Below are 23309 nucleotides of genomic sequence, written 5' to 3' on the forward strand. Positions count from 1 at the left end.
CCCGTCATTCACTATTCTATTACATTATTTTTTGAAGACGGAAGAGTTCTTCTTTAGCAAAGGAACCTCATGAACCTCTTCTTTTTTTTTTTATCTCGTATTTACAGCGTGTACCTGAGACATCGAACTTTGCGTTCTGCAACGAGTCAAAAATGCTGCCCCTCTGTGGCAGATCGGGGAACTTCGACTCCAAGATGGTGACGTATTCCGTGTCTCTTGGGGTCACTTTGCCAGCAGCTGGTGCCATGTTCACGCAGTCCAATACGATCGTACCTGTGGGAGCGACAAGAGCACGGGGTGTTGGTGGTTACTGTCGAAACTGAGGCTGGAAAAGGATGGCCACCAACTTTACCAATCCAGCGCAGCATCTGATTTATTTTAATTTTTTTTGTATGTAACCGATTAGGGTTTATGGGAAAAATGCCTCTTAACATTGGTGATCAGTGGGAAGAGTGCCCCTTACATTTGTGGTCAGTAGTGAAGAGGCCCCGTAGGTTGGTGATTACTGGAAAATGATTCCCATACATTGGTGGTCACTGTTCAGTGGGAAATGTGGTCCTTATCATTGGTCGTCGGTGAAAAGAATGCTCCTTACATTGGTGGCCAATGGGACGAACGCTCCTTACGTTGTTGGTCAGCCCGAAGAATGCTCCTTACCTTGGTGGCCAATGAGACAAATGGTCAGAGGGAAGAATGCTCATTACAGTGGTGGTCAGTGGGAAAATTGCCCCTTATAACGGCGGCCAATGGAAAGAATGCCTCTTACACTGGAGGACTATGAAAATAATGCCCCTCACACTGGAGGTCAATTGAGAGAATGCCCCTTACGCTGGTTGCCAATGGTAAGAATGCTTCTTTACACTGAGGACCAATGGGAATAACTCTCATTACATTGGCCGTCAATGGGAAGAATGCCAATTACACTGGTGGTCAATAGGAAGAATGCTCCTTACGTTGGTGATCACTGGAAAGAATGCCTCTTACACTGGAGGACTATGAAAAGAATGCCCCTCACACTGGAGGCCAATGGAAAGAATGCCCCTTACACTGGTGGCCAATGGTAAGAATGCTCCTTACGCTAGATGCCAATGGTAAGAATGCTCCTTACACTGAGGACCAATGGGAAGATCTCTCATTACATTGGCCGTCAATGGGAAGAATGCCAATTACACTGGTGGTCAATAGGAAGAATGCTCCTTACGTTGGTGATCACTGGAAAGAATGCCTCTTACACTGGAGGACTATGAAAAGATTGCCCCTCACACTGGAGGCCAATGGAAAGAATGCCCCTTACACTGGTGGCCAATGGTAAGAATGCTCCTTACGCTAGTTGCCAATGGTAAGAATGCTCCTTACACTGAGGACCAATGGGAAGAACTCTCATTACATTGGCCGTCAATGGGAAGAATGCCAATTACACTGGTGGTCAATAGGAAGGATGCTCCTTACCTTGGTGATCAGTCCAAAGAAGGCTCCCTACATAGGTGGCCAATGGGATTAAATGCTCCTTACGTTGTTGGTCAGTCTGAATGAAGAATGCTCCTTACCTTGGTGGCCAGTGGGACAAATGCTCTTTACTTTGGTGGTCAGAGGGAAGAATGCTCCTTACAGTGGTGGTCAGTGGGAAAATTGCCCCTTACAATGGTGGCCAATGGAAAGAATGCCTCTTACATTGCTGGTCACTGGAAAGAATGCCCCTTACACTGGAGGCCAATGAAAAGAAAGAATGCCCCTTACACTGGTGGCCAATGGTAAGAATGCTCCTTACGCTGGTGGCCAATGGTAAGAATGCTTCTTACACTGAGGACCAATGGGAAGAACTCTCATTACATTGGCATTATGCCAAATACACTGGTGGTCAATGGGAAGAATGCTCCTTACATTGTTGGTCAGTCCAAAGAATGCTCCTTACTTGGGTGGCCAGTGGGACAAATGCTCTTTACTTTGGTGGTCAGTGGGAAGAATGTCCCTTATGTTGGTGGTCAGTGGAAAAATTGCCCCTTACGCTGGTGGCCAATGGGAAGAATGCCCGTTACGCTGGTGGCCAATGGGAAGAATGTTCCTTACACTGGTGGCCAATGGGAAGAATGCCCGTTACACTGGTGGCCAATGGGAAGAATGTTCCTTACACTGGTGGCCAATGGGAAGAATGCCCCTCACACTGGTGGCCAATAAAAAGAATGCTCCTCACACTGAAGGCTAATGGAAAGAATGTTTCTTACATTGGTGGTCAGTGGGAAGATTGTTCCCCCTTATAGACAGCTTAGAAGATCGTTGGGGTCAGTGGTTACTTATCTGAGAAATGAGAGGAGAGAAGAGAAGCGCTCTGTCCGGTAACGTTGGTGCCAGAACTATGAAGGCGCCGGTTAGTGGGGAGAGCAATCCATCACTATTCACTGCTTAAGGAACCCCCTAGGACTCTCTGAAAGAACCCTAAAGTATCACAAAAGCCTGGCTTAGAAAGGTTGCAATAGGCTGATCAATCATGCATTTTGAAGCAGTATGCAGACACCATGTTGCATGTCCCACTGGGTACACTTCCTGTCCTGGGGACACCACAGGAAGTATAAGGCAATCCATCCAAAGAAAGGGAACCCACCCCTCAAGCAGTTATCACTGCAACATGTGTCCTCATTGGAGGATTTCCCCTCTATTCCTGTTCAGAGACAAGTGCAAAGGCTTGGACTTCCTATCGGGGACCATGATAGTGACTCTTCTCAGCAGCTCTAAATTTTCCTGGCAAACAATTCTCCTGGTCAGGACTCACCTCGAAGCAAAGATGCAAGCTGGAAGTCCAGGATTTGTGGTGCTTCCTGAACGATCTTCTCCGCCACCAGAGTGGTGCAGGATCCCACCAACTCCACAATGACCCGGCAGTTCGCAGAAGGCCTTCGCTCCAAAACATGGTGGTCAATAACCTCGGTCACCACGTCTTCCATGTACGAGTCAGACCTAATAAATGAATGCATGAGACACTAGAAATACAATTACCAGCAAAAACGAGTTAAGGTATGTAACCCAAAAGTAATATTTCATAATTGGTAGAGGTCGTAGGGGCGTTTTATACCTCTTATGAGGGGCCAGAAGCAATTCCTGGCCAGTTTGCAATTTTGGATGTTCCCATCCATCTTGGGGTTTCACATTACTGCATTTTAGATGGAGGAGAAGAATACGGGCCCATCATTGGTGTCAGTGGGAGGAATAGTGCCCCATTGTTGGTGTCAGTGGGAGGAATAGTGCCCCATTGTTGGTGTTAGTGGGAGGAATAGTGCCCCATTGTTGGTGTTAGTGGGAGAAAGAGTTCCCCATTGTTGGTGTCAGTGGGAGGAATAGTTCCCCATTGTTGGCGTCAGTGGGAGGAATAGTGCCTCATTGTTGGTGTCAGTGGGAGGAATAGTGCCCCATCATTGGTGGCAGTGGGAGAAATAGTGCCCCATTGTTGTTGCTATTAGTCAGTGGCAGTAATAATGCCCCACTGTTGCTATCAGTGGGAAGAAAAGTGCCCCATTGTTGGTGTCATGGTGCATTTTACATGGAGGAGAAGAATACAGCCCCATCATTGGTGGCAGTAGGAGAAATAGTGCCCCATTGTTTGTTGGTGTCAGTGGGAGAAAGAGTGCCCCATTGTTGGTGTCAGTGGGATGAATAGTGCCCCATTGTTGGTGTCAGTGGGAAGAAAATTGCCCCATTGTTGGTGTCATGGTGTATTTTACATGGAGGAGAAGAATACAGCCCCATCATTGGTGGCAGTAGGAGAAATACTGTCCCATCATTGGTGTCAGTGGGAGGAATAGTGCCCCATCATTGGTGTCAGTGGGAAGAATAGTTCCCCATCATTGGTGTCAGTGGGAAGAATAGTTCCCCATCATTGGTGTCAGTGGGAGGAATAGTGCCCCATCATTGGTGTCAGTGGGAGGAATAGTGTCCCATCATTGGTGTCAGTGGGAGGAATAGTGTCCCATCATTGGTGTCAGTGGGAGGAATAGTGCACCATCATTGGTGTCAGTGGGAGGAATAGTGCCCCATCATTGGTGTCAGTGGGAGGAATAGTGCCCCATCATTGGTGTCAGTGGGAGGAATAGTGCCCCATCATTGGTGTCAGTGGGAGGAATAGTGCTCCATCATTGGTGTCAGTGGGAGGAATAGTGCCCCATCATTGGTGTCAGTGGGAGGAATAGTGCCCCATAGTTGGTGTCAGTGGGAGGAATAGTGCCCCATCATTGGTGTCAGTGGGAGGAATAGTGCCCCATCATTGGTGTCAGTGGGAGGAATAGTGCCCCATCATTGGTGTCAGTGGGAGGAATAGTGCCCCATCATTGGTGTCAGTGGGAGGAATAGTGCCCCATCATTGGTGTCAGTGGGATGAATAGTGCCCCATCATTGGGGTCAGTCGGAGGAATAGTGCCCCATCATTGGGGTCAGTCGGAGGAATAGTGCCCCATCATTGGGGTCAGTCGGAGGAATAGTGCCCCATCATTGGGGTCAGTCAGAGGAATAGTGCCCCATCATTGGGGTCAGTGGGAGGAATAGTGCTCCATCATTAGGGTCAGTTGGAGGAATAGTGCCCCATCATTGGGGTCAGTCGGAGGAATAGTGCTCCATCATTGGGGTCAGTGGGAGGAATAGTGCTCCATCATTGGGGTCAGTGGGAGGAATAGTGCCCCATCATTGGTGTCAGTGGGAGGAATAGTGCCCCATCATTGGTGTCAGTGGGAGGAATAGTGCCCCATCATTGGTGTCAGTGGGAGGAATAGTGCTCCATCATTGGTGTCAGTGGGAGGAATAGTGCCCCATCATTGGTGTCAGTGGGAGGAATAGTGCCCCATAGTTGGTGTCAGTGGGAGGAATAGTGCCCCATCATTGGTGTCAGTGGGAGGAATAGTGCCCCATCATTGGTGTCAGTGGGAGGAATAGTGCCCCATCATTGGTGTCAGTGGGAGGAATAGTGCCCCATCATTGGTGTCAGTGGGAGGAATAGTGCCCCATCATTGGTGTCAGTGGGAGGAATAGTGCCCCATCATTGGGGTCAGTCGGAGGAATAGTGCCCCATCATTGGGGTCAGTCGGAGGAATAGTGCCCCATCATTGGGGTCAGTCGGAGGAATAGTGCCCCATCATTGGGGTCAGTCGGAGGAATAGTGCCCCATCATTGGGGTCAGTCGGAGGAATAGTGCCCCATCATTGGGGTCAGTGGGAGGAATAGTGCTCCATCATTAGGGTCAGTTGGAGGAATAGTGCCCCATCATTGGGGTCAGTCGGAGGAATAGTGCTCCATCATTGGGGTCAGTGGGAGGAATAGTGCTCCATCATTGGGGTCAGTGGGAGGAATAGTGCCCCATCATTGGGGTCAGTCGGAGGAATAGTGCCCCATCATTGGGGTCAGTCGGAGGAATAGTGCCCCATCATTGGGGTCAGTGGGAGGAATAGTGCCCCATCATTGGGGTCAGTGGGAGGAATAGTGCCCCATCATTGCGGTCAGTGGGAGGAATAGTGCCCCATCATTGGGGTCAGTGGGAGGAATAGTGCCCCATCATTGGGGTCAGTGGGAGGAATAGTGCCCCATCATTGGTATCAGTGGGAGGAATAGTGCCCCATCATTGGGGTCAGTGGGAGGAATAGTGCCCCATCATTGGGGTCAGTGGGAGGAATAGTGCCCCATTGTTGTTGCTATTAGCCAGTGGCAGTAATAATGCCCCATTGTTGCTGTCATTGGGAGGAAAAGTGCCCCATTGTCGGTTTTTAGTAGCTGGAGTAATGCCCCATTGTTTGCAACATGTAGAAAAAAAAAAATATATATATATATATATATATATATATATATATATATATATATATATATATATATTTTCAATTTTCTTTTTAAATTACATTTTTTTTTTTCTTCAACACACTGTGACCACAGCATAGTAACACTGGGGAAGTGATCCTGTTTTAGTTTTTTTTTTCTTACACATTATGATGGCTTATACCAGTGAATGTCACTGGTATAAGCAAGCACTTTTACCAAATGAAACCAATTCATTCAGTGTTTATTATTGTGATTAGCTGTGATTGGCCACAGCCAATCACATAGTACCGATGCGCTGTGATTGGTCCTGTATGCACCATGTAAATCACTGTGCCCAATCACACCAAGCAACACAATGAATGAATGGAATAAAGGAAACCATCCATTGTGTACAATTGTCATCTGATCACTATAAAGTCTGCCCATCAGTGCCCCCTATCAGTGTCACCTGTTAGTGCCATCTCTCAGTGCCCTTCAGCGCCGCCTATCAATGCCCACCAGGGCCACCTATCAGTACCACCTATCAGTGCAGCCTCATTAGTGCTGCCTATCAGTGCCCATCAGTACTGCTAATCAGTTTCCACCAGTACTGCCAATCTGTGCCTCATTATTAGTGCCACCTATCAAGTTTGCCCATCAGTGTCCCCTATCAGGGCCATCTCTCAGTGCCGCCCATCAGTGTCCCCTATCATTGCCCATCAGTACTGCTAATCAGTGCCCACCAGTACCACTTACCAGTGCCCATCAGTACTGCTAATCAGTACCCACCATTGCTGCCAATCAATGCCTCATCATCAGTGCCACCTATCAAGTTTGCCTATCAGTGCCACCTAACAAATCCGCCCATCATTGCCCCCTGTCAGTGCCATCTCAGTGCCTTATCAGTGCCACCTATTAGTGCCCATCAGTTTCACCTATCAGTGCCCATCAGGGCCACCTATCAGTGCCCATCAGTGCCACCTATCAGTGTTCTTCTGTGCCACCTATCAGTGCCATCAGTGCCCATCAGTACCACCTATCAGTGCAGCCTCATCAGTGATGCCTATCAGTGTTCTGCAGTACCCATCAGTACCACCTATCAGTGTCCATCAGTGCCCATCAGTACCACCTATCAGTGCCCATCAATGAAGGAGAGAATTTACCCGTTTGGAAAATTTCATAATAAAAACTATGAAAGTTTTTTTTTTTTTTGAACGAGCCCTAGCACAGATCACCCCAGCCTCTCACCTTGTGACATGGTACAATGTACAGTCTGAGTGATCACTGGGGGTAGGGGTCGGACGGGGGGGATGGGGGAAGACTGGGGAAATGCTCCCTCCTGTCTGCAGCAGACTGATGGCATCATCAGGCATTGGGCCAAGTGAGTTTCACCCTTACCTGGGTAACACATTGTGATCCACCAGTGACAACGACAGCTGACCCGACTCATAGAGGACGGCCAGGTCTACTTCATCGCGGAACGTCAACAGATCTTCCGATATCCCGTTCTCTCGCAGGAAATAGCTGCATTCTGTCCTGAGCGGGAAGTCTTCTCGAGGGATGTTCAACACGGGGACATACATCAAATTCTTACTGGAAGAGGTCTAACCAGAAAAAAAAAAAAAAAAAAAGTTAAATAAAAACTTTCAACCTTGTTTCCCATTATCTTTTTTATACAGTAAATTCAGCCGTTCCAGGATCTGTCCTTCCACAGGATTCCACATAGACACGTATGGTGCCGGGATCTTCTAAGGACAACTGAGCATACTGTACATGGTAATCCTGGCCGGACACAGCTTATCGTGATTGGTCAAGGCTATTAAATACGACCATGGGGCTAATAGGGAGGCAGGGAAGTCAACAGTTGAGTTAAACTGCCCACCAGTAGAATTTCGGTTGAACGTTCATACGAAAATTCTCAACTTCAGAACATTTGATGGAACAATTATGAACTGGACAAATTTCATAGGAAAATCCTAAAATTTTTCGGTTGGATTGCCATACCAATGTTTTGAACTCTACATTTGAAGTTCGAACTTTAGGATTTTGTTGGCTTTCCAAACTTCTGAGATTTTCCTTGGGAATATCGAACCTAACCGGTTGTCCATTTAACTACATTAACTTTTAGAAAATTTGAATGGACTTTCCATAAATTCTACTGGTTTGTGGCCAGCATTGGATGTTTTACCAGACATGGAGGCATACCTTGGAGAGGAAGTAGGCCAGGGTTATAGAAGAAACCATGGAGTCCAAACTTCTGAGATTTTCCTTGGCAATATCGTTCTATCCGGTTGTCCATTTAACTACATTAACTTTTAGAAAATTTGAATGGACATTCCATAAATTCTACTAGTGTGTGTGGCCAGCTTTGGAGGTTTTACCAGACATGGAGGCCATACCTTGGAGAGGAAGTAGGCCAGGGTTATAGCAGAAACCATGGAGTCCAAACTTCTGAGATTTTCCTTGGCAATATCGTCCTAACTGGTTGTCCATTTAATTACAATAACTTTTAGAAAATTTGAATGGACATTCCATAAATTCTACTAGTGTGTGGCCAGCTTTGGATGTTTTACCAGACATGGAGGCCATACCTTGGAGAGGAACTAGGCCAGGGTTATAGAAGAAACCATGGAGTCCAACCTTCGGAGATTTTCCTTGGCAATATCGTTCCAACCGGTTGTCCATTTAACTACAATAACTTTTAGAAAATTTGAATGGACATTCCATAAATTCTAATGGTGTGTGGCCAGCTTTGGATGTTTTACCAGACACGGAGGCATACTTTGGAGCGGAAGTAGGCCAGGGTTATAGCAGAAACCATGGAGTCCAAACTTCTCAGATTTTCCTTGGAAATATCGTCTTAACTGGTTGTCCATTTAATTACAATAACTTTTAGAAAATTTGAATGGACATTCCATAAATTCTACTGGTGTGTGGCCAGCTTTGGATGTTTTACCAGACATGGAGGCATACCTTGGAGAGGAAGTAGGCCAGGGTTATAGCAGAAACCATGGAGTCCAAATCACAGGCTTCATTCCCGAGGACCACGTGGAAGTCGTTGCCATCTTTTTTCTGGAATGGGAGAAGAAAGTGTCAAATAAGCCCCAGTAATAATAAGACGACAAGGCCTCCTTAGTGTTGCCCATAGTCAATCCATGGTCATTGTCCTTATTTTTTATGTTTTAAATGTTATAGAGCAGAATGAAAAAAAAAAAAAAAAAATTATATATATATATATATATATATATATATATATATATATATATATATATATATATATATATATATATATATTTTTTTTTTTTTTTTTTTTTTTTTAGAATTGTCGTTCTTTTTTTGATGATAGCGCAAAAAAAATAAAAATCGCAGAGGTGATCAAATACCACCAAAATAAAGCTCTATTTGTGAGGAAAAAATAAAAAGACATCAATTTTATTTGGGTACAGCGTCGCACGACAGCGCAATTGTCAGTTAAAAGTAATGTAGTAAAAAAAAAAAAAAAAAAAAAGACAAATCTTTCCCCTAGTTTGTAGATGCGATAACTTTTGCGCAAACCAATCAAAATGCGCTTATTGGGTTTTTTTTTTTAACCAAAAATATGTAGTAGAATACAAATTGGCCTAAAATGATGAAAAAATGTGATCTTTTATTTTTTATTGGGAATATTATATAGCAGAATGTGAAAAATATATATTTTTTTTTTCTCAGAATCGTTCCTCTTTTTTTGTTTATAGCGCAAAAAATAAAAAAAATAAAAAATCGCAGAGGTGATCAAATACTACCAAAATAAAAGCTCTATTTGTGGGGGAAAAAAAGGACATCAATTTTATTTAGGTACAGCGTCGCATGACTGTGCAATTGTCAGTTAAAGTATCGCAGTGCTGAATAGCAAAAAAACGGCCTGGTCATTAAGAGGGCGAATCCTTCCAGTCCAGAAGTGGTTAGAGGTCAAATGTCTCCTCTTCTGTGTAGGTGAGGGGCCCTTTAATGACACAGCTGGGAGGACTATTAGTCTTATGGCTGGCCATACATGTTCAATTTCCTTGTACAATTTTCCTTAAGTGCCGGTTCACACTGAAGCGGCACGACTTCGGGGGCGACCTGTGAAGTCGCATGCAGCGCGACTTCGGCGCGACTTGCATGGAAATTCACAGAATGAATGTCTATGCAAGTCGCCCCGAAGTAGTACAGGAACCTTTTTGTAAGTCGGAGCGACTTGTGTCGCGCCTATTAGAACGGTTCCCGTACCACACAACGAACCGCGGCGGACCGCGACTTGTCAGGCTGACAAGTCGCCTGACAAGTCGTACTAGTGTGAACCGGCACTTAGGCTCCGTTCACATACAAGCGCTTCAGATCACGGTCAGAATTCCCGTCATTCTGCCCGCTATTCCGAACCATTGCAAGTCGCGGGGACGCCCGAGCGATTCCCGTGACTTGCAAAGGCACCCCAAATGCGGTGTGATTTTGTCACGATTGTTGCCCAACAATTTGCGGTAAAATCGCGCAAACAGAATCGTGGGACGCCTGACACCCAAAAGAAGTACAAGAACTTCTTTTGGGCGTCAGGTGTCCCGCGATTCTGTTTGTGCGATTTTACCGCCATTCGTCGGGTGACAATTGCGGCAAAATCGCGCCGCGTTTGGGGTGCCATTGCAAGTCAAGGGAATCGATCGGGCGTCCCCGTGACTCGAAATGGTTCGGAATCGCTCTGAAGGCGCTCTGTTATCATTCCAGAGAGAAGAACGGTCAGCTGTGTTTACAACATCCGACCGTCCTCCTCTCTCAGCGGGGAGCGATCGCGGGTGGCTGGCGGCAATCGGAGCCGCCTGCCCCGTGCATCGGAGTCCCCGCTGCCGAGTGGCAGGCGGCGTGTGCTTGCCCCCTAGCTGCAGGCGCGCGACTGATGTAGAGCTACATCGGTTCGCGCAGGAGGGGCTGCCTGCCGCAGTAAAACTAAAGCAGGTGGTCTGGAAGCGGTTAATTATCCATTATTATTATTATTATTATTAAGCAATCGGACTAAAGGGGAACCCCAGACCAGCCTATACCACCTGTATCCTAATGAGAGATGGGGTAGTCTAGATACCAGTAATGTGTCCCCTTTAAGAGCAACAGTATAATAATGTCCCACTTGCAAGGCCTTGCTAAAGTCTTCACCGGCAGTTGGAGCTCATGTAATAACAGTTTCCAGTATGACTTAGTGTATAGCAAGAAATGCAGGATAGCTGATAATAATCCTAAGAGATTTGGTAACTGATTCTGTTGCAAAGTGTCAGTGTTCAGTGTAAAAGAGAACTGGGACAATTGCAGTCTGAACTCTGAGCAGGTAATGAACATGTATGGCCGGCCTCAGTGTGCGATTTTAATTTTTTTTTTTTAAGGTTGGTTGATGCTTAGAGCGTGCATAAATCCTATCAGGGCGAATATGACGATTATCGCCGTTTGTGTCAACATGCATTTCTGGTAATCTCTCCTATAGGCAGGAAAACAAACACATAAAGCACTTAAACATCCGTGACGTTAATAGAACAACAGCGGCCAAATTGCGAGCGGCCCCATTAACCTAAAAGAAGCGGCGTGTTTAATGTAAAAAAAAAAAAAAAAAGCGTTCTCATCGGCGACCAAAGCTTAGTCACCGCGTTCCCGCGTCATTGTGACAGCGAGTTTCGTCAGCTATAATGCAAAGATCTATTCTGGAGGAAGACAATCATCAAATACTATTCATACTTTTACAAGAGTACTCCCCCTCCCCCTCCCCCCCGATAATGCCTTCATCGGCTTTTTATTTCTTCTCCGGAAGGATGGCGCCATCTTTATTGAGGTATCATCCATGGTCAAAAGAAACACCACACACTTCTGTGCTTGGAAATCGGCCCCAAAAGTTTACTCTAGGTCACAGTGATGGCAAACCTTGGCAACCCGGATGTTTTGGGACTACATTTCCCATGAAGCTCAACTACAGACCCGGGAACTCAGCACAGGGATGGTGGGAACCCCTCATAATGGGCACAGCAGGTGTACAGACCCGGGAACTCAGCACAGGGATGGTGGGAACCCCTCATAATGGGCACAGCAGGTGTACAGACCTGGGAACTCAGCACAGGGATGGTGGGGACCCCTCATAATGGGCACAGCAGGTGTACAGACCCAGGAACTCAACACAGGGATGGTGGGAACTCCTCATAATGGGCACAGCAGGTGTACAGACCCAGGAACTCAACACAGGGATGGTGGGAACCCCTCATAATGGGCACAGCAGGTGTACAGACCCAGGAACTCAGCACAGGGATGGTGGGAACCCCTCATAATGGGCACAGCAGGTGTATAGACTCTGGAACTCAACACAGGGATGGTGGGAACTCCTCATAATGGGCACAGCAGGTGTACAGACCCAGGAACTCAACACAGGGATGGTGGGAACCCCTCATAATGGGCACAGCAGGTGTACAGACCCAGGAACTCAGCACAGGGATGGTGGGAACCCCTCATAATGGGCACAGCAGGTGTATAGACTCTGGAACTCAGCACAGGGATGGTGGGAACTCCTCATAATGGGCACAGCAGGTGTACAGACCCGGGAACTCAGCACAGGGATGGTGGGAACCCCTCATAATGGGCACAGCAGGTGTACAGACCCAGGAACTCAACACAGGGATGGTGGGAACCCCTCATAATGGGCACATCAGGTGTACAGACCTGGGAACTCAGCACAAGGATGGTGGGAACCCCTCATAATGGGCACAGCAGGTGTACAGACCCGGGGACTCAGCACAAGGATGGTGGGAACCCCTCATAATGGGCACAGCAGGTGTACAGACCTGGGAACTCAGCACAGGGATGGTGGGGACCCCTCATAATGGGCACAGCAGGTGTACAGACCCGGGAACTCAGCACAGGGATGGTGGGAACCCCTCATAATGGGCACAGCAGGTGTACAGACCCAGGAACTCAGCACAGGGATGGTGGGAACCCCTCATAATGGGCACAGCAGGTGTACAGACCCAGGAACCTCAGCACAGGGATGGTGGGAACCCCTCATAATGGGCACAGCAGGTGTACAGACCTGGGAACACAGCACAGGGATGGTGGGAATCCCTCATAATGAACACAGCAGGTGTGCAGACCCAAGACCTCAGCACAGGGATGGTGGGAACCCCTCATAATGGGCACAGCAGGTGTACAGACCCAAGACCTCAGCACAGGGATGGTGGGAACCTCTCATAATGGGCACAGCAGGTGTACAGACCCAGGAACCTCAGTACAATGATGGTGGGAACCCCTCATAATGGGCACAGCAGGTGTACAGATCCGGGAACCTCAGTACAAGGATGGTGGGAACCCCTCATAATGGGCACAGCAGGTGTACAGACCCAGGAACTCAGCACAGGGATAGTGGGAACCCCTCATAATGGGCACAGCAGGTGTACAGACCCGGGAACTCAGCACAGGGATGGTGGGAACCCCTCATAATGGGCACAGCAGGTGTACAGACCCGGGAACCTCAGTACAAGGATGGTGGGAACCTCTCATAATGGGAACAGCAGGTGTACGGACCTGGGAACTCAGCACAGGGATGGTGGGAACCCCTCATAATGGGCACAGCAGGTGTACAGACCCGGGAACTCAGCACAGGGATGGTGGAAACCTGGGAACTCAATGCTCAGATCTCAATATTAGAGTCCCTGAGAGACAAAGTTGACTGTCAGGTAGATTTATTATCAGTTTTGGGTGGACTGATGCTGTAATGTCCCCTGATTGGCTTCCTAACCTCAGTCCAGTTGCATTATTTAATGACTTTGCATTAGCAATTTGCTGATTTACTTTGGTGCGATCGCTCACTCACGAGCCGGCAGCATGCGGTCAGCGTGGACCAAAGCCAGCAAGCAATTATCCGGGTCAATAAAGAGACGAGTGGCGTCGCTAAGGAACCGAAACATTTGAGCACCTGGATAATTGGAGAAGCCCAACGCCAAGGACCCTAAAAAGCGCCGCCGTCCTCCAAAAACGACAACACGAGTTCACCCGTTACCCAGATACCGCGCCCATTCTTCACCGAGAGCGGACGGGCGGCCAACCATTAATGTGCTTACACAGCGAGAGGCTCAGTAATTGATTTATGGAGAGCGGGGCTGGAAGGCCTAATGCTGGGAGAGCACACAAAGCGCCAGATGCCCCGGGTCCCGCGCTCGCTCGCACGCCCCATTGGTCTGGGGAAAAACAATATTTGCCCGGCGTCCCTTAAAAGCCGAATTAGCGGGACGGAATAAATGGAGCGGGCGGCTCTTATCCCGGGACGCTATAGAAACGCCATGTGCGCGCCGCGGGTCGAAGAGTTCACCCTGGCCAAGTGAGGTGAGCCGTTCCGCGACACGCCGGCCGCCATCTTGCTCGACCCTTAATATATATCTGGGGTACAAGGTGCCTTCAAATGTCCAAGATGTGCCGGATTGAAAAGAGCAACTGTAGTAGAGCAATGTAGAGTATATAATGTACAGCACAGTGTGTAGACTGGAGGAGTGTGGAGTATATAATGTACAGCACAGTGTGGAGTATATCATGTACAACACAGTGTGTAGACTGGAGGAGTGTGGAGTATAAAATGTACAGCACAGTGTGTAGACGGAAGGAGTATAGAGTGTGACAGAGTGAAGTGGTGAGGAGAATGTAACGTACAGCACAGCGTACAGAATGAAGTACAGAGTGAAGTGGTGTGGAGTATATAACGTACAGCACAGTGTACAGAGTGAAGTGGTGTGGGGTATATAACGTACAGCACAGTGTACAGTGTGAAGTGGTGTGGAGTATATAACGTACAGCACAGCGTACAGAGTGAAATGGTGTGGGGTATATAACGTACAGCACAGTGTATAGAGTGGAGTGGTGTGGAGTATATAACGTATAGCACAGTGTACAGAGTGAAGTGGTGTGGAGTATGTAACGTGCAGCACAGTGTACAGAGTGAAGTGGTGTGGAGTATGTAACGTACAGCACAGTGTACAGAGTGAAGTGGTGTGGAGTATGTAATGTACAGCACAGTGTACAGAGTGAAGTGGTGAGGAGTATATAACGTACAGCACAGTGTACAGAGTGAAGTGGTGTGGAGTATATAACGTACAGCACAGCGTACAGAGTGAAGTGGTGTGGAGTATATAACGTACAGCACAGTGTACAGAGTGAAGTGGTGTGGAGTATATAATACACAGCACAGTGTACAGAGTGAAGTGGTGTGGAGTACATAATATACAGCACAGTGTACAGAGTGAAGTGGTGTGGAGTATATAATATACAGCACAGTGTACAGAGTGAAGTGGTGTGGAGTATATAACGTACAGCACAGTGTACAGAGTGAAGTGGTGTGGAGTATATACCATAGAGCATAGCGTACAGAGTGAAGTGGTGTGGCGTATGTAACGTACAGCACAGTGTACATAGTGAAGTGGTGCGGAGTATATAACGTACAGCACAGTGTACAGAGTGGAGTATAGAATGTACAGCACAGTGTACAGAGTGTAGTGGTGAGGAGTATATAACGTACAGCACAGTGTACAGAGTTAAGTGTTGTGGAGTATATAACATACAGCACAGTGTACAGAGTGGAGTATATAACGTACAGCACAGCGTACAGAGTGAAGTGGTGTGGCGTATGTAACGTACAGCACAGTGTACATAGTGAAGTGGTGCGGAGTATATAACGTACAGCACAGTGTACAGAGTGGAGTATAGAACGTACAGCACAGTGTACAGAGTGTAGTGGTGAGGAGTATATAACGTACAGCACAGTGTACAGAGTTAAGTGTTGTGGAGTATATAACATACAGCACAGTGTACAGAGTGGAGTATATAACGTACAGCACAGTGTACAGAGTGGAGTATATAACGTACAGCACAGTGCACAGAGTGAAGCGGTGTGGAGTATATAACGTACAGCACAGTGTACAGAGTGAAGTGGTGTGGAGTATATAACGTACAGCACAGTGTACAGAGTGAAGTGGTGTGGAGTATGTAACGTATAGCACAGTGTACAAAATGAAGTGGTGTGGAGTATGTAACGTACAGCACAGTGTACAGAGTGAAGTGGTGTGGAGTATGTAACGTACAGCACAGTGTACAGAGTGAAGTGGTGTGGAGTATGTAACGTACAGCACAGTGTACAGAGTGAAGTGGTGTGGAGTATGTAACGTACAGCACAGTGTACAGAGTGAAGTGGTGTGGAGTATGTAACGTATAGCACAGTGTACAGAGTGAAGTGGTGTGGAGTATGTAACGTACAGCACAGTGTACAGAGTGAAGTGGTGTGGAGTATGTAACGTACAGCACAGTGTACAGAGTGAAGTGGTGTGGAGTATGTAACGTACAGCACAGTGTACAGAGTGAAGTGGTGTGGAGTATGTAACGTACAGCACAGTGTACAGAGTGAAGTGGTGTGGAGTATATAACGTACAGCACAGTGTACAGAGTGAAGTGGTGTGGAGTATATAATACACAGCACAGTGTACAGAGTGAAGTGGTGTGGAGTACATAATATACAGCACAGTGTACAGAGTGAAGTGGTGTGGAGTATATAATATACAGCACAGTGTACAGAGTGAAGTGGTGTGGAGTATATAATATACAGCACAGTGTACAGAGTGAAGTGGTGTGGAGTATATAATGTACAGCACAGTGTACAGAGTGAAGTGGTGTGGAGTATATACCATAGAGCATAGCGTACAGAGTGAAGTGGTGTGGCGTATGTAAAGTACAGCACAGTGTACATAGTGAAGTGGTGCGGAGTATATAACGTACAGCACAGTGTACAGAGTGGAGTATAGAACGTACAGCACAGTGTACAGAGTGTAGTGGTGAGGAGTATATAACGTACAGCACAGTGTACAGAGTTAAGTGTTGTGGAGTACATAACATACAGCACAGTGTACAGAGTGGAGTATATAACGTACAGCACAGTGTACAGAGTGAAGTGGTGTGGAGTATGTAATGTACAGCACAGTGTACAGAGTGAAGCGGTGTGGAGTATGTAACGTACAGCACAGTGTACAGAGTGAAGCGGTGTGGAGTATGTAATGTACAGCACAGTGTACAGAGTGAAGTGGTGTGGAGTATATAATGTACAGCACAGTGTACAGAGTGAAGTGGTGTGGAGTATGTAATGTACAGCACAGTGTACAGAGTGAAGTGGTGTGGAGTATGTAACGTACAGCACAGTGTACACAGTGAAGTGGTGTGGAGTATGTAACGTACAGCACAGTGTACACAGTGAAGTGATGTGGAGTATGTAATGTACAGCACAGTGTACAGAGTGAAGTGATGTGGAGTATGTAATATACAGCACAGTGTACAGAGTGAAGTGGTGTGGAGTATGTAATGTACAGCACAGTGTACAGAGTGAAGTGGTGTGGAGTATGTAATGTACAGCACAGTGTACAGAGTGAAGTGGTGTGGAGTATGTAATGTACAGCACAGTGTACAGAGTGAAATGGTGTGGAGTATATAACGTACAGCACAGTGTACAGAGTGAAGAGGTGTGGAGTATATAAAGTACAGCACAGTGTACAGAGTGAAGTGGTGTGGAGTATGTAACGTTCAGCACAGTGTACAGAGTGAAGCGGTGTGGAGTATGTAACGTTCAGCACAGTGTACAGAGTGAAGCGGTGTGTGGAGTATGTAACGTTCAGCATAGTGTACAGAGTGAAGCGGTGTGGAGTATGTAACGTACAGCACAGTGTACAGAGTGAAGTGATGTGGAGTATGTAATGTACAGCACAGTGTACAGAGTGAAGCGGTGTGGAGTATGTAACGTTCAGCACAGTGTACAGAGTGAAGCGGTGTGGAGTATGTAACGTACAGCACAGTGTACAGAGTGAAGCGGTGTGGGGTATGTAACGTACAGCACAGTGTACAGAGTGAAGCGGTGTGGGGTATAGAACGTACAGCACAGTGTACAGAGTGAAATGGTGTGGAGTATGTAACGTACAGCACAGTGTACAGAGTGAAGCGGTGTGGAGTATGTAACGTACAGCACAGTGTACAGAGTGAAGTGGTGTGGAGTATATAACGTAAAGCACAGTGTACAGAGTGAAGCGGTGTGGAGTATGTAACGTACAGCACAGTGTACAGAGTGAAGTGGTGTGGAGTATATAACGTAAAGCACAGTGTACAGAGTGAAGTGGTGTGGAGTATGTAACGTACAGCACAGTGTACAGAGTGAAATGGTGTGGAGTATGTAACGTACAGCACAGTGTACAGAGTGAAGCGGTGTGGAGTATGTAATGTACAGCACAGTGTACAGAGTGAAGTGGTGTGGAGTATGTAATGTACAGCACAGTGTACAGAGTGAAGCGGTGTGGAGTATGTAATGTACAGCACAGTGTACAGAGTGAAGCGGTGTGGAGTATGTAACGTACAGCACAGTGTACAGAGTGAAGCGGTGTGGAGTATGTAACGTACAGCACAGTGTACAGAGTGAAGCGGTGTGGAGTATGTAACGTACAGCACAGTGTACAGAGTGAAGTGGTGTGGAGTATGTAATGTACAGCACAGTGTACAGAGTGAAGCGGTGTGGAGTATGTAATGTACAGCACAGTGTACAGAGTGAAGCGGTGTGGAGTATGTAACGTACAGCACAGTGTACAGAGTGAAGTGATGCAGTTTCTGTATGTTGGATTGGAGACCTTTAGAGCTGAGAAGGGAATTTGCGGCGCGTGAAACCGGAGAGCTCGGGGGAAGATTAGCGCTACAGAAATAGAACGCTGTGCTGTAAATAAACGCCGACCGCCTTTGTTTTTTGTTTTTTTTTTCCTGGTCGTTAAAAGGGAAAAAAGATTTAAAAAAACGAGGCACTTAAATTAGAAATGGGAATGCCTGGCAGCGCAAAGCGATGACCTTGAGACGCCGGGGCGGTGTTGGTCGGACCGGAAACCATATCAATAAAACGCATTAATTCCCCGCCGAGCGCCATTACTGGAAAACATAATCGCCTATTACTGGGCTTCTAAAGGGGCAATAAGGCGCATTTTCTGTTAGTTATTGTAAAGCGCACGGGAGGCAATCTCTCACAAGGTCAAATTTCACAACAGCAGCATCTAGCAGCTTTCTAAAAGGCAGACAGCGCAGTCAACATCCTTGCTAAACATCTGCTGAGAGAAAAGCAATGCCAGGATAAAAGACATCTAAGGCAGTCTATTGTTTTCAGAGAAGTCAGCGCTGTCTTTAGGCTTGATGTGAACTAAGAGGAAGAGTAATGCGCAATCACTGTGCTGCCCTTAGGCGTAGAGCGCTCCTGAACCCTGCACTCCAGGTGTAGCGCACCTATAAACACTGCACTCCGGAGCTCACTGCTCCTGAAGCCTGCACCCTGGGCATTGACCACTCCTGAGCCCAACACTCCGGACGTAGCTTGCTTCTGAGCCCAGCGATCCGGACGTAGCGTACTCCTGAACCCTGCATTCTGTACGTAATGCACTCCTGAACCCTGCACTCTATATGTAGCACACTCCCGAACCCTGCATTCTGTACATAGCACAGTTCTGAACACTGCACTCTGTATGCAAAGTACTCCTGAACCCTGCACTCCAAACATAGCACAGTCCTTAACCATGCACTCTGTACTCCTGAACCATGCATTCTGTATGTAAAGTACTCCTGAACCCTGCACTCCGTACGTAGCGCACTCTTGAACCCTACACTCCTTACATAGCGCACTCCTGAACCCTGAACTCCTTACGTAGCGCACTCCTGAACCCTGCACTCCTTACGTAGTGCACTCCTGAACCCTGCAATCCTTACCTAGCGTACTCCTGAACCCTGTGCCTGCGCTCTGAGCGTAGTGTGCACCTGATGCTTGGGTTTTGGACGTAGCCCGCTCCTGAGCCTTGCTCTCAGGACGTAGAGCACTCCTGAACACTGCACTCTGTACTTCTGAACCCTGCATTCTGTACATAATGCACCCCTGAATCCTGCACTCTATATGTAGCGCACTCCTCAACCCTGCACTCTGTACGTAGCACAGTCCTGAACCCTGCACTCTATACTCCTAAACCCTGCATTCTGTATGTAATGTTCTCCTAAACCCTGCACTCCGTACGTAGCGTACGCCTGAACCCTGCACTCTGTAAGTAGCGCACTCCTGAACCTTGTACTCCGTACGTAGTGCACGCCTGAACCCTGCACTCCGTACGTAGCGCACGCCTGAACCCTGCACTCCATAAGTAGCGCACGCCTGAACCCTGCACTCCATAAGTAGCGCACGCCTGAACCCTGCACTCCATAAGTAGCGCACTCTTGAAACCTGAACTCTGTATGTAACACACTGCTGAACCCTGCCCTCCATACGTAGCGCATTCCTGAACCCTGCACCCAGGGCACCTCTGAACTTTGTATGCTGTGCACGCCAGATCCCTGCACTCTGTACGTAACGCACTCCTAAACCCTACACTCTGTACGTAATGGGGTTTGCTCGTGATAGGTAGTCCAAAAAGTGTGCCACATCCCTAGATTAGAGTACAAGAGAGAATTCCCCTATTGTTGGGACTTTTAAGGCACATAAATATACAGATTCAACGATCTATGCAAAAAATTATAAAGTTTATTAAAGTGACAAACATAGGAGCATAAATGTTAAAAACATTACAGGCGAAAATGTATGCATCAATAATATATAACCGTAACCGTGAATGATGAAGGTTGTGGCCCAATATATTTCGGAAAATCAATTTCCTTCTTCAAGGGCAATTCACAGTAGAAGTGTTCTAATAATAGAAATAACAATATAATTAGGCCCACCACACATGTTAAGCAGGATCATCATATATATAGTATGACTATTACACTTTAAACACAATAACAAGCAAGTACATTGTTATTATATGTTTTTTCTCTCCCCCCAAAACAGTTGGAAAGAAAACACTTACATGGTTATTCTTGTCATACATATGGAGCCTGTAGGGTAGCTAAAAGCAGAGCCGATTGACCGCATATGTGAATCCACTATCACTGATGTCCATGCATTCCAAGATTTTTTAGGGGACCGGTGTATCAAATTAGTAATTGTGGGGTGATTCACATAGAAAACCCCCGGATCTCCCAGTCTCTGTGGTCACCTGAAGTCCCAATATTGGCTGCGGCACACAGGAAACTGACAGTGGGGGCCAGCTATAAGGGAAAAGTGTATAGATAGGATGTCTTGATTAGTTTTTTGGGCTTAGTATAAGTCTCCAAAGGTAGACATCTGGATCAATAAGGTATTCACCAGAGTGTCGTATATAGGGGCATAGAAGTTGTAGTTACCTGTGTGTTGTAAGACCCACCGATTCCACATACGGGATCGACCAGCACAAATTGAAAAGTGTGGATAAAAATGCTGACAATGTGGGGTGTTAAAGTATTACCTTAATTGGTCCTTAACTGCCGGCAGCTGGTGCTTAGCCTACGGGGCTTCCTGGATCACAAGCGCCAGGACCGCCCCGCCATCTGTGTGCGCATGACAAACCGTCATGACGCTAGGCGGAACCGGAAGTGGCGCTTGCGTTCCACCGGCACGGGTCACACAACCGGAAGCGGAGAACCGCATCCGGTTTGCGATTGGCTAGGTCCGCCCATGTGTGCAGAAAACTGCAATGGGTAGGGCCAGCCAGGGACAGTGAGCGCCACTCGGCGATCTGTCTCCCCGTGCCGGGGTGGCCACAGAGATCGGGAAAAAATTGTGTGGGGGAAATGAGAATCATTAGATTACCCAGGTTATAAATGAATTGGTGATTTTCCTATTTATTAGATGTTGTTCCCATATTTAAACATGAATAGAACAATGACAAGTAACAAGAAGTAGAGATAATGAGAAGTTTAAAAAATATATCAATACACCTAATGAAGGGTTTACTGTGGTAGCAGAATATTATGCGGTAATATCTGGTCTGGAATCAGCTACTCCTTTTACAATTCTATATACAAAACACATCATGTGCATTAAGGAGTAAGGACATTGGGAAATAATATGGATGTTATGAGATATAGAATACAGTTATTTTTCCTACCCATTGCAGTTTTCTGCACACATGGGCGGACCTAGCCAATCGCAAACCGGATGCGGTTCTCCGCTTCCGGTTGTGTGACCCGTGCCGGTGGAACGCAAGCGCCACTTCCGGTTCCGCCTAGCGTCATGACGGTTTGTCATGCGCACACAGATGGCGGGGCGGTCCTGGCGCTTGTGATCCAGGAAGCCCCGTAGGCTAAGCACCAGCTGCCGGCAGTTAAGGACCAATTAAGGTAATACTTTAACACCCCACATTGTCAGCATTTTTATCCACACTTTTCAATTTGTGCTGGTCGATCCCGTATGTGGAATCGGTGGGTCTTACAACACACAGGTAACTACAACTTCTATGCCCCTATATACGACACTCTGGTGAATACCTTATTGATCCAGATGTCTACCTTTGGAGACTTATACTAAGCCCAAAAAACTAATCAAGACATCCTATCTATACACTTTTCCCTTATAGCTGGCCCCCACTGTCAGTTTCCTGTGTGCCGCAGCCAATATTGGGACTTCAGGTGACCACAGAGACTGGGAGATCCGGGGGTTTTCTATGTGAATCACCCCACAATTACTAATTTGATACACCGGTCCCCTAAAAAATCTTGGAATGCATGGACATCAGTGATAGTGGATTCACATATGCGGTCAATCGGCTCTGCTTTTAGCTACCCTACAGGCTCCATATGTATGACAAGAATAACCATGTAAGTGTTTTCTTTCCAACTGTTTTGGGGGGAGAGAAAAAACATATAATAACAATGTACTTGCTTGTTATTGTGTTTAAAGTGTAATAGTCATACTATATATATGATGATCCTGCTTAACATGTGTGGTGGGCCTAATTATATTGTTATTTCTATTATTAGAACACTTCTACTGTGAATTGCCCTTGAAGAAGGAAATTGATTTTCCGAAATATATTGGGCCACAACCTTCATCATTCACGGTTACGGTTATATATTCTTGATGCATACATTTTCGCCTGTAATGTTTTTAACATTTATGCTCCTATGTTTGTCACTTTAATAAACTTTATAATTTTTTGCATAGATCGTTGAATCTGTATATTTATGTGCCTTAAAAGTCCCAACAATAGGGGAATTCTCTCTTGTACACTCTGTACGTAGTGCACTCCTGAAAGCTGCACTACTGAACCCTGCACTCCGTACATAGCGCACCCCTGAATCCTACACTCTGCATGTAGTGCACTCATGAACCCTGCACTCTGTGCGCAACGCACGCCTGAACCATGCACTCTGTGCGCAACGCACGCCTGAACCCTGCACTCTGTGCGCAACGCACGCCTGAACCCTGCACTCCGTAAGTAGCGCACGCCTGAACCCTGCACCCAGGGCATCTCTGAACTCTGTACGTAGTGCACTCCTGAACCCTGCACTCCATACATAGCGCACACCTCAATCCTACACTCTGCATGTAGTGCACTCCTGAACCCTGCACTCTGCGCATAACGCACTCCTGAACCCTGCACTCTGCGCATAACGCACTCCTG

At 46.9% G+C, this 23309-nt stretch overlaps 1 protein-coding gene across 3 annotated transcripts in view; it reads right to left on the reverse strand.

The window, feature by feature from the left end:
* Positions 1 to 23309, reverse strand: part of PRUNE1 (prune exopolyphosphatase 1) — a 49255-nt gene that overhangs the window by 14627 nt on the left and 11319 nt on the right. The window contains exons 2-5 of one of the 3 annotated variants that reach the window (XM_082275666.1): positions 8740 to 8838; positions 7165 to 7370; positions 2768 to 2952; positions 115 to 273 (exon numbers count right to left, since the gene is read on the reverse strand). In XM_082275666.1, the coding sequence (XP_082131792.1) occupies positions 115 to 273; positions 2768 to 2952; positions 7165 to 7370; positions 8740 to 8838 (649 nt within the window). Of the gene's footprint in view, positions 1 to 114; positions 274 to 2767; positions 2953 to 7164; positions 7371 to 7971; positions 7995 to 8165; positions 8209 to 8739; positions 8839 to 23309 lie in introns of those variants that run through there. The other 2 variants (XM_082275667.1, XM_082275668.1) reach the window with 2 other exon arrangements.

Source organism: Pelophylax lessonae (assembly GCF_965119305.1).
Source record: "Pelophylax lessonae genome assembly, chromosome: 13".
Lineage (NCBI taxonomy): Eukaryota > Metazoa > Chordata > Amphibia > Anura > Ranidae > Pelophylax > Pelophylax lessonae.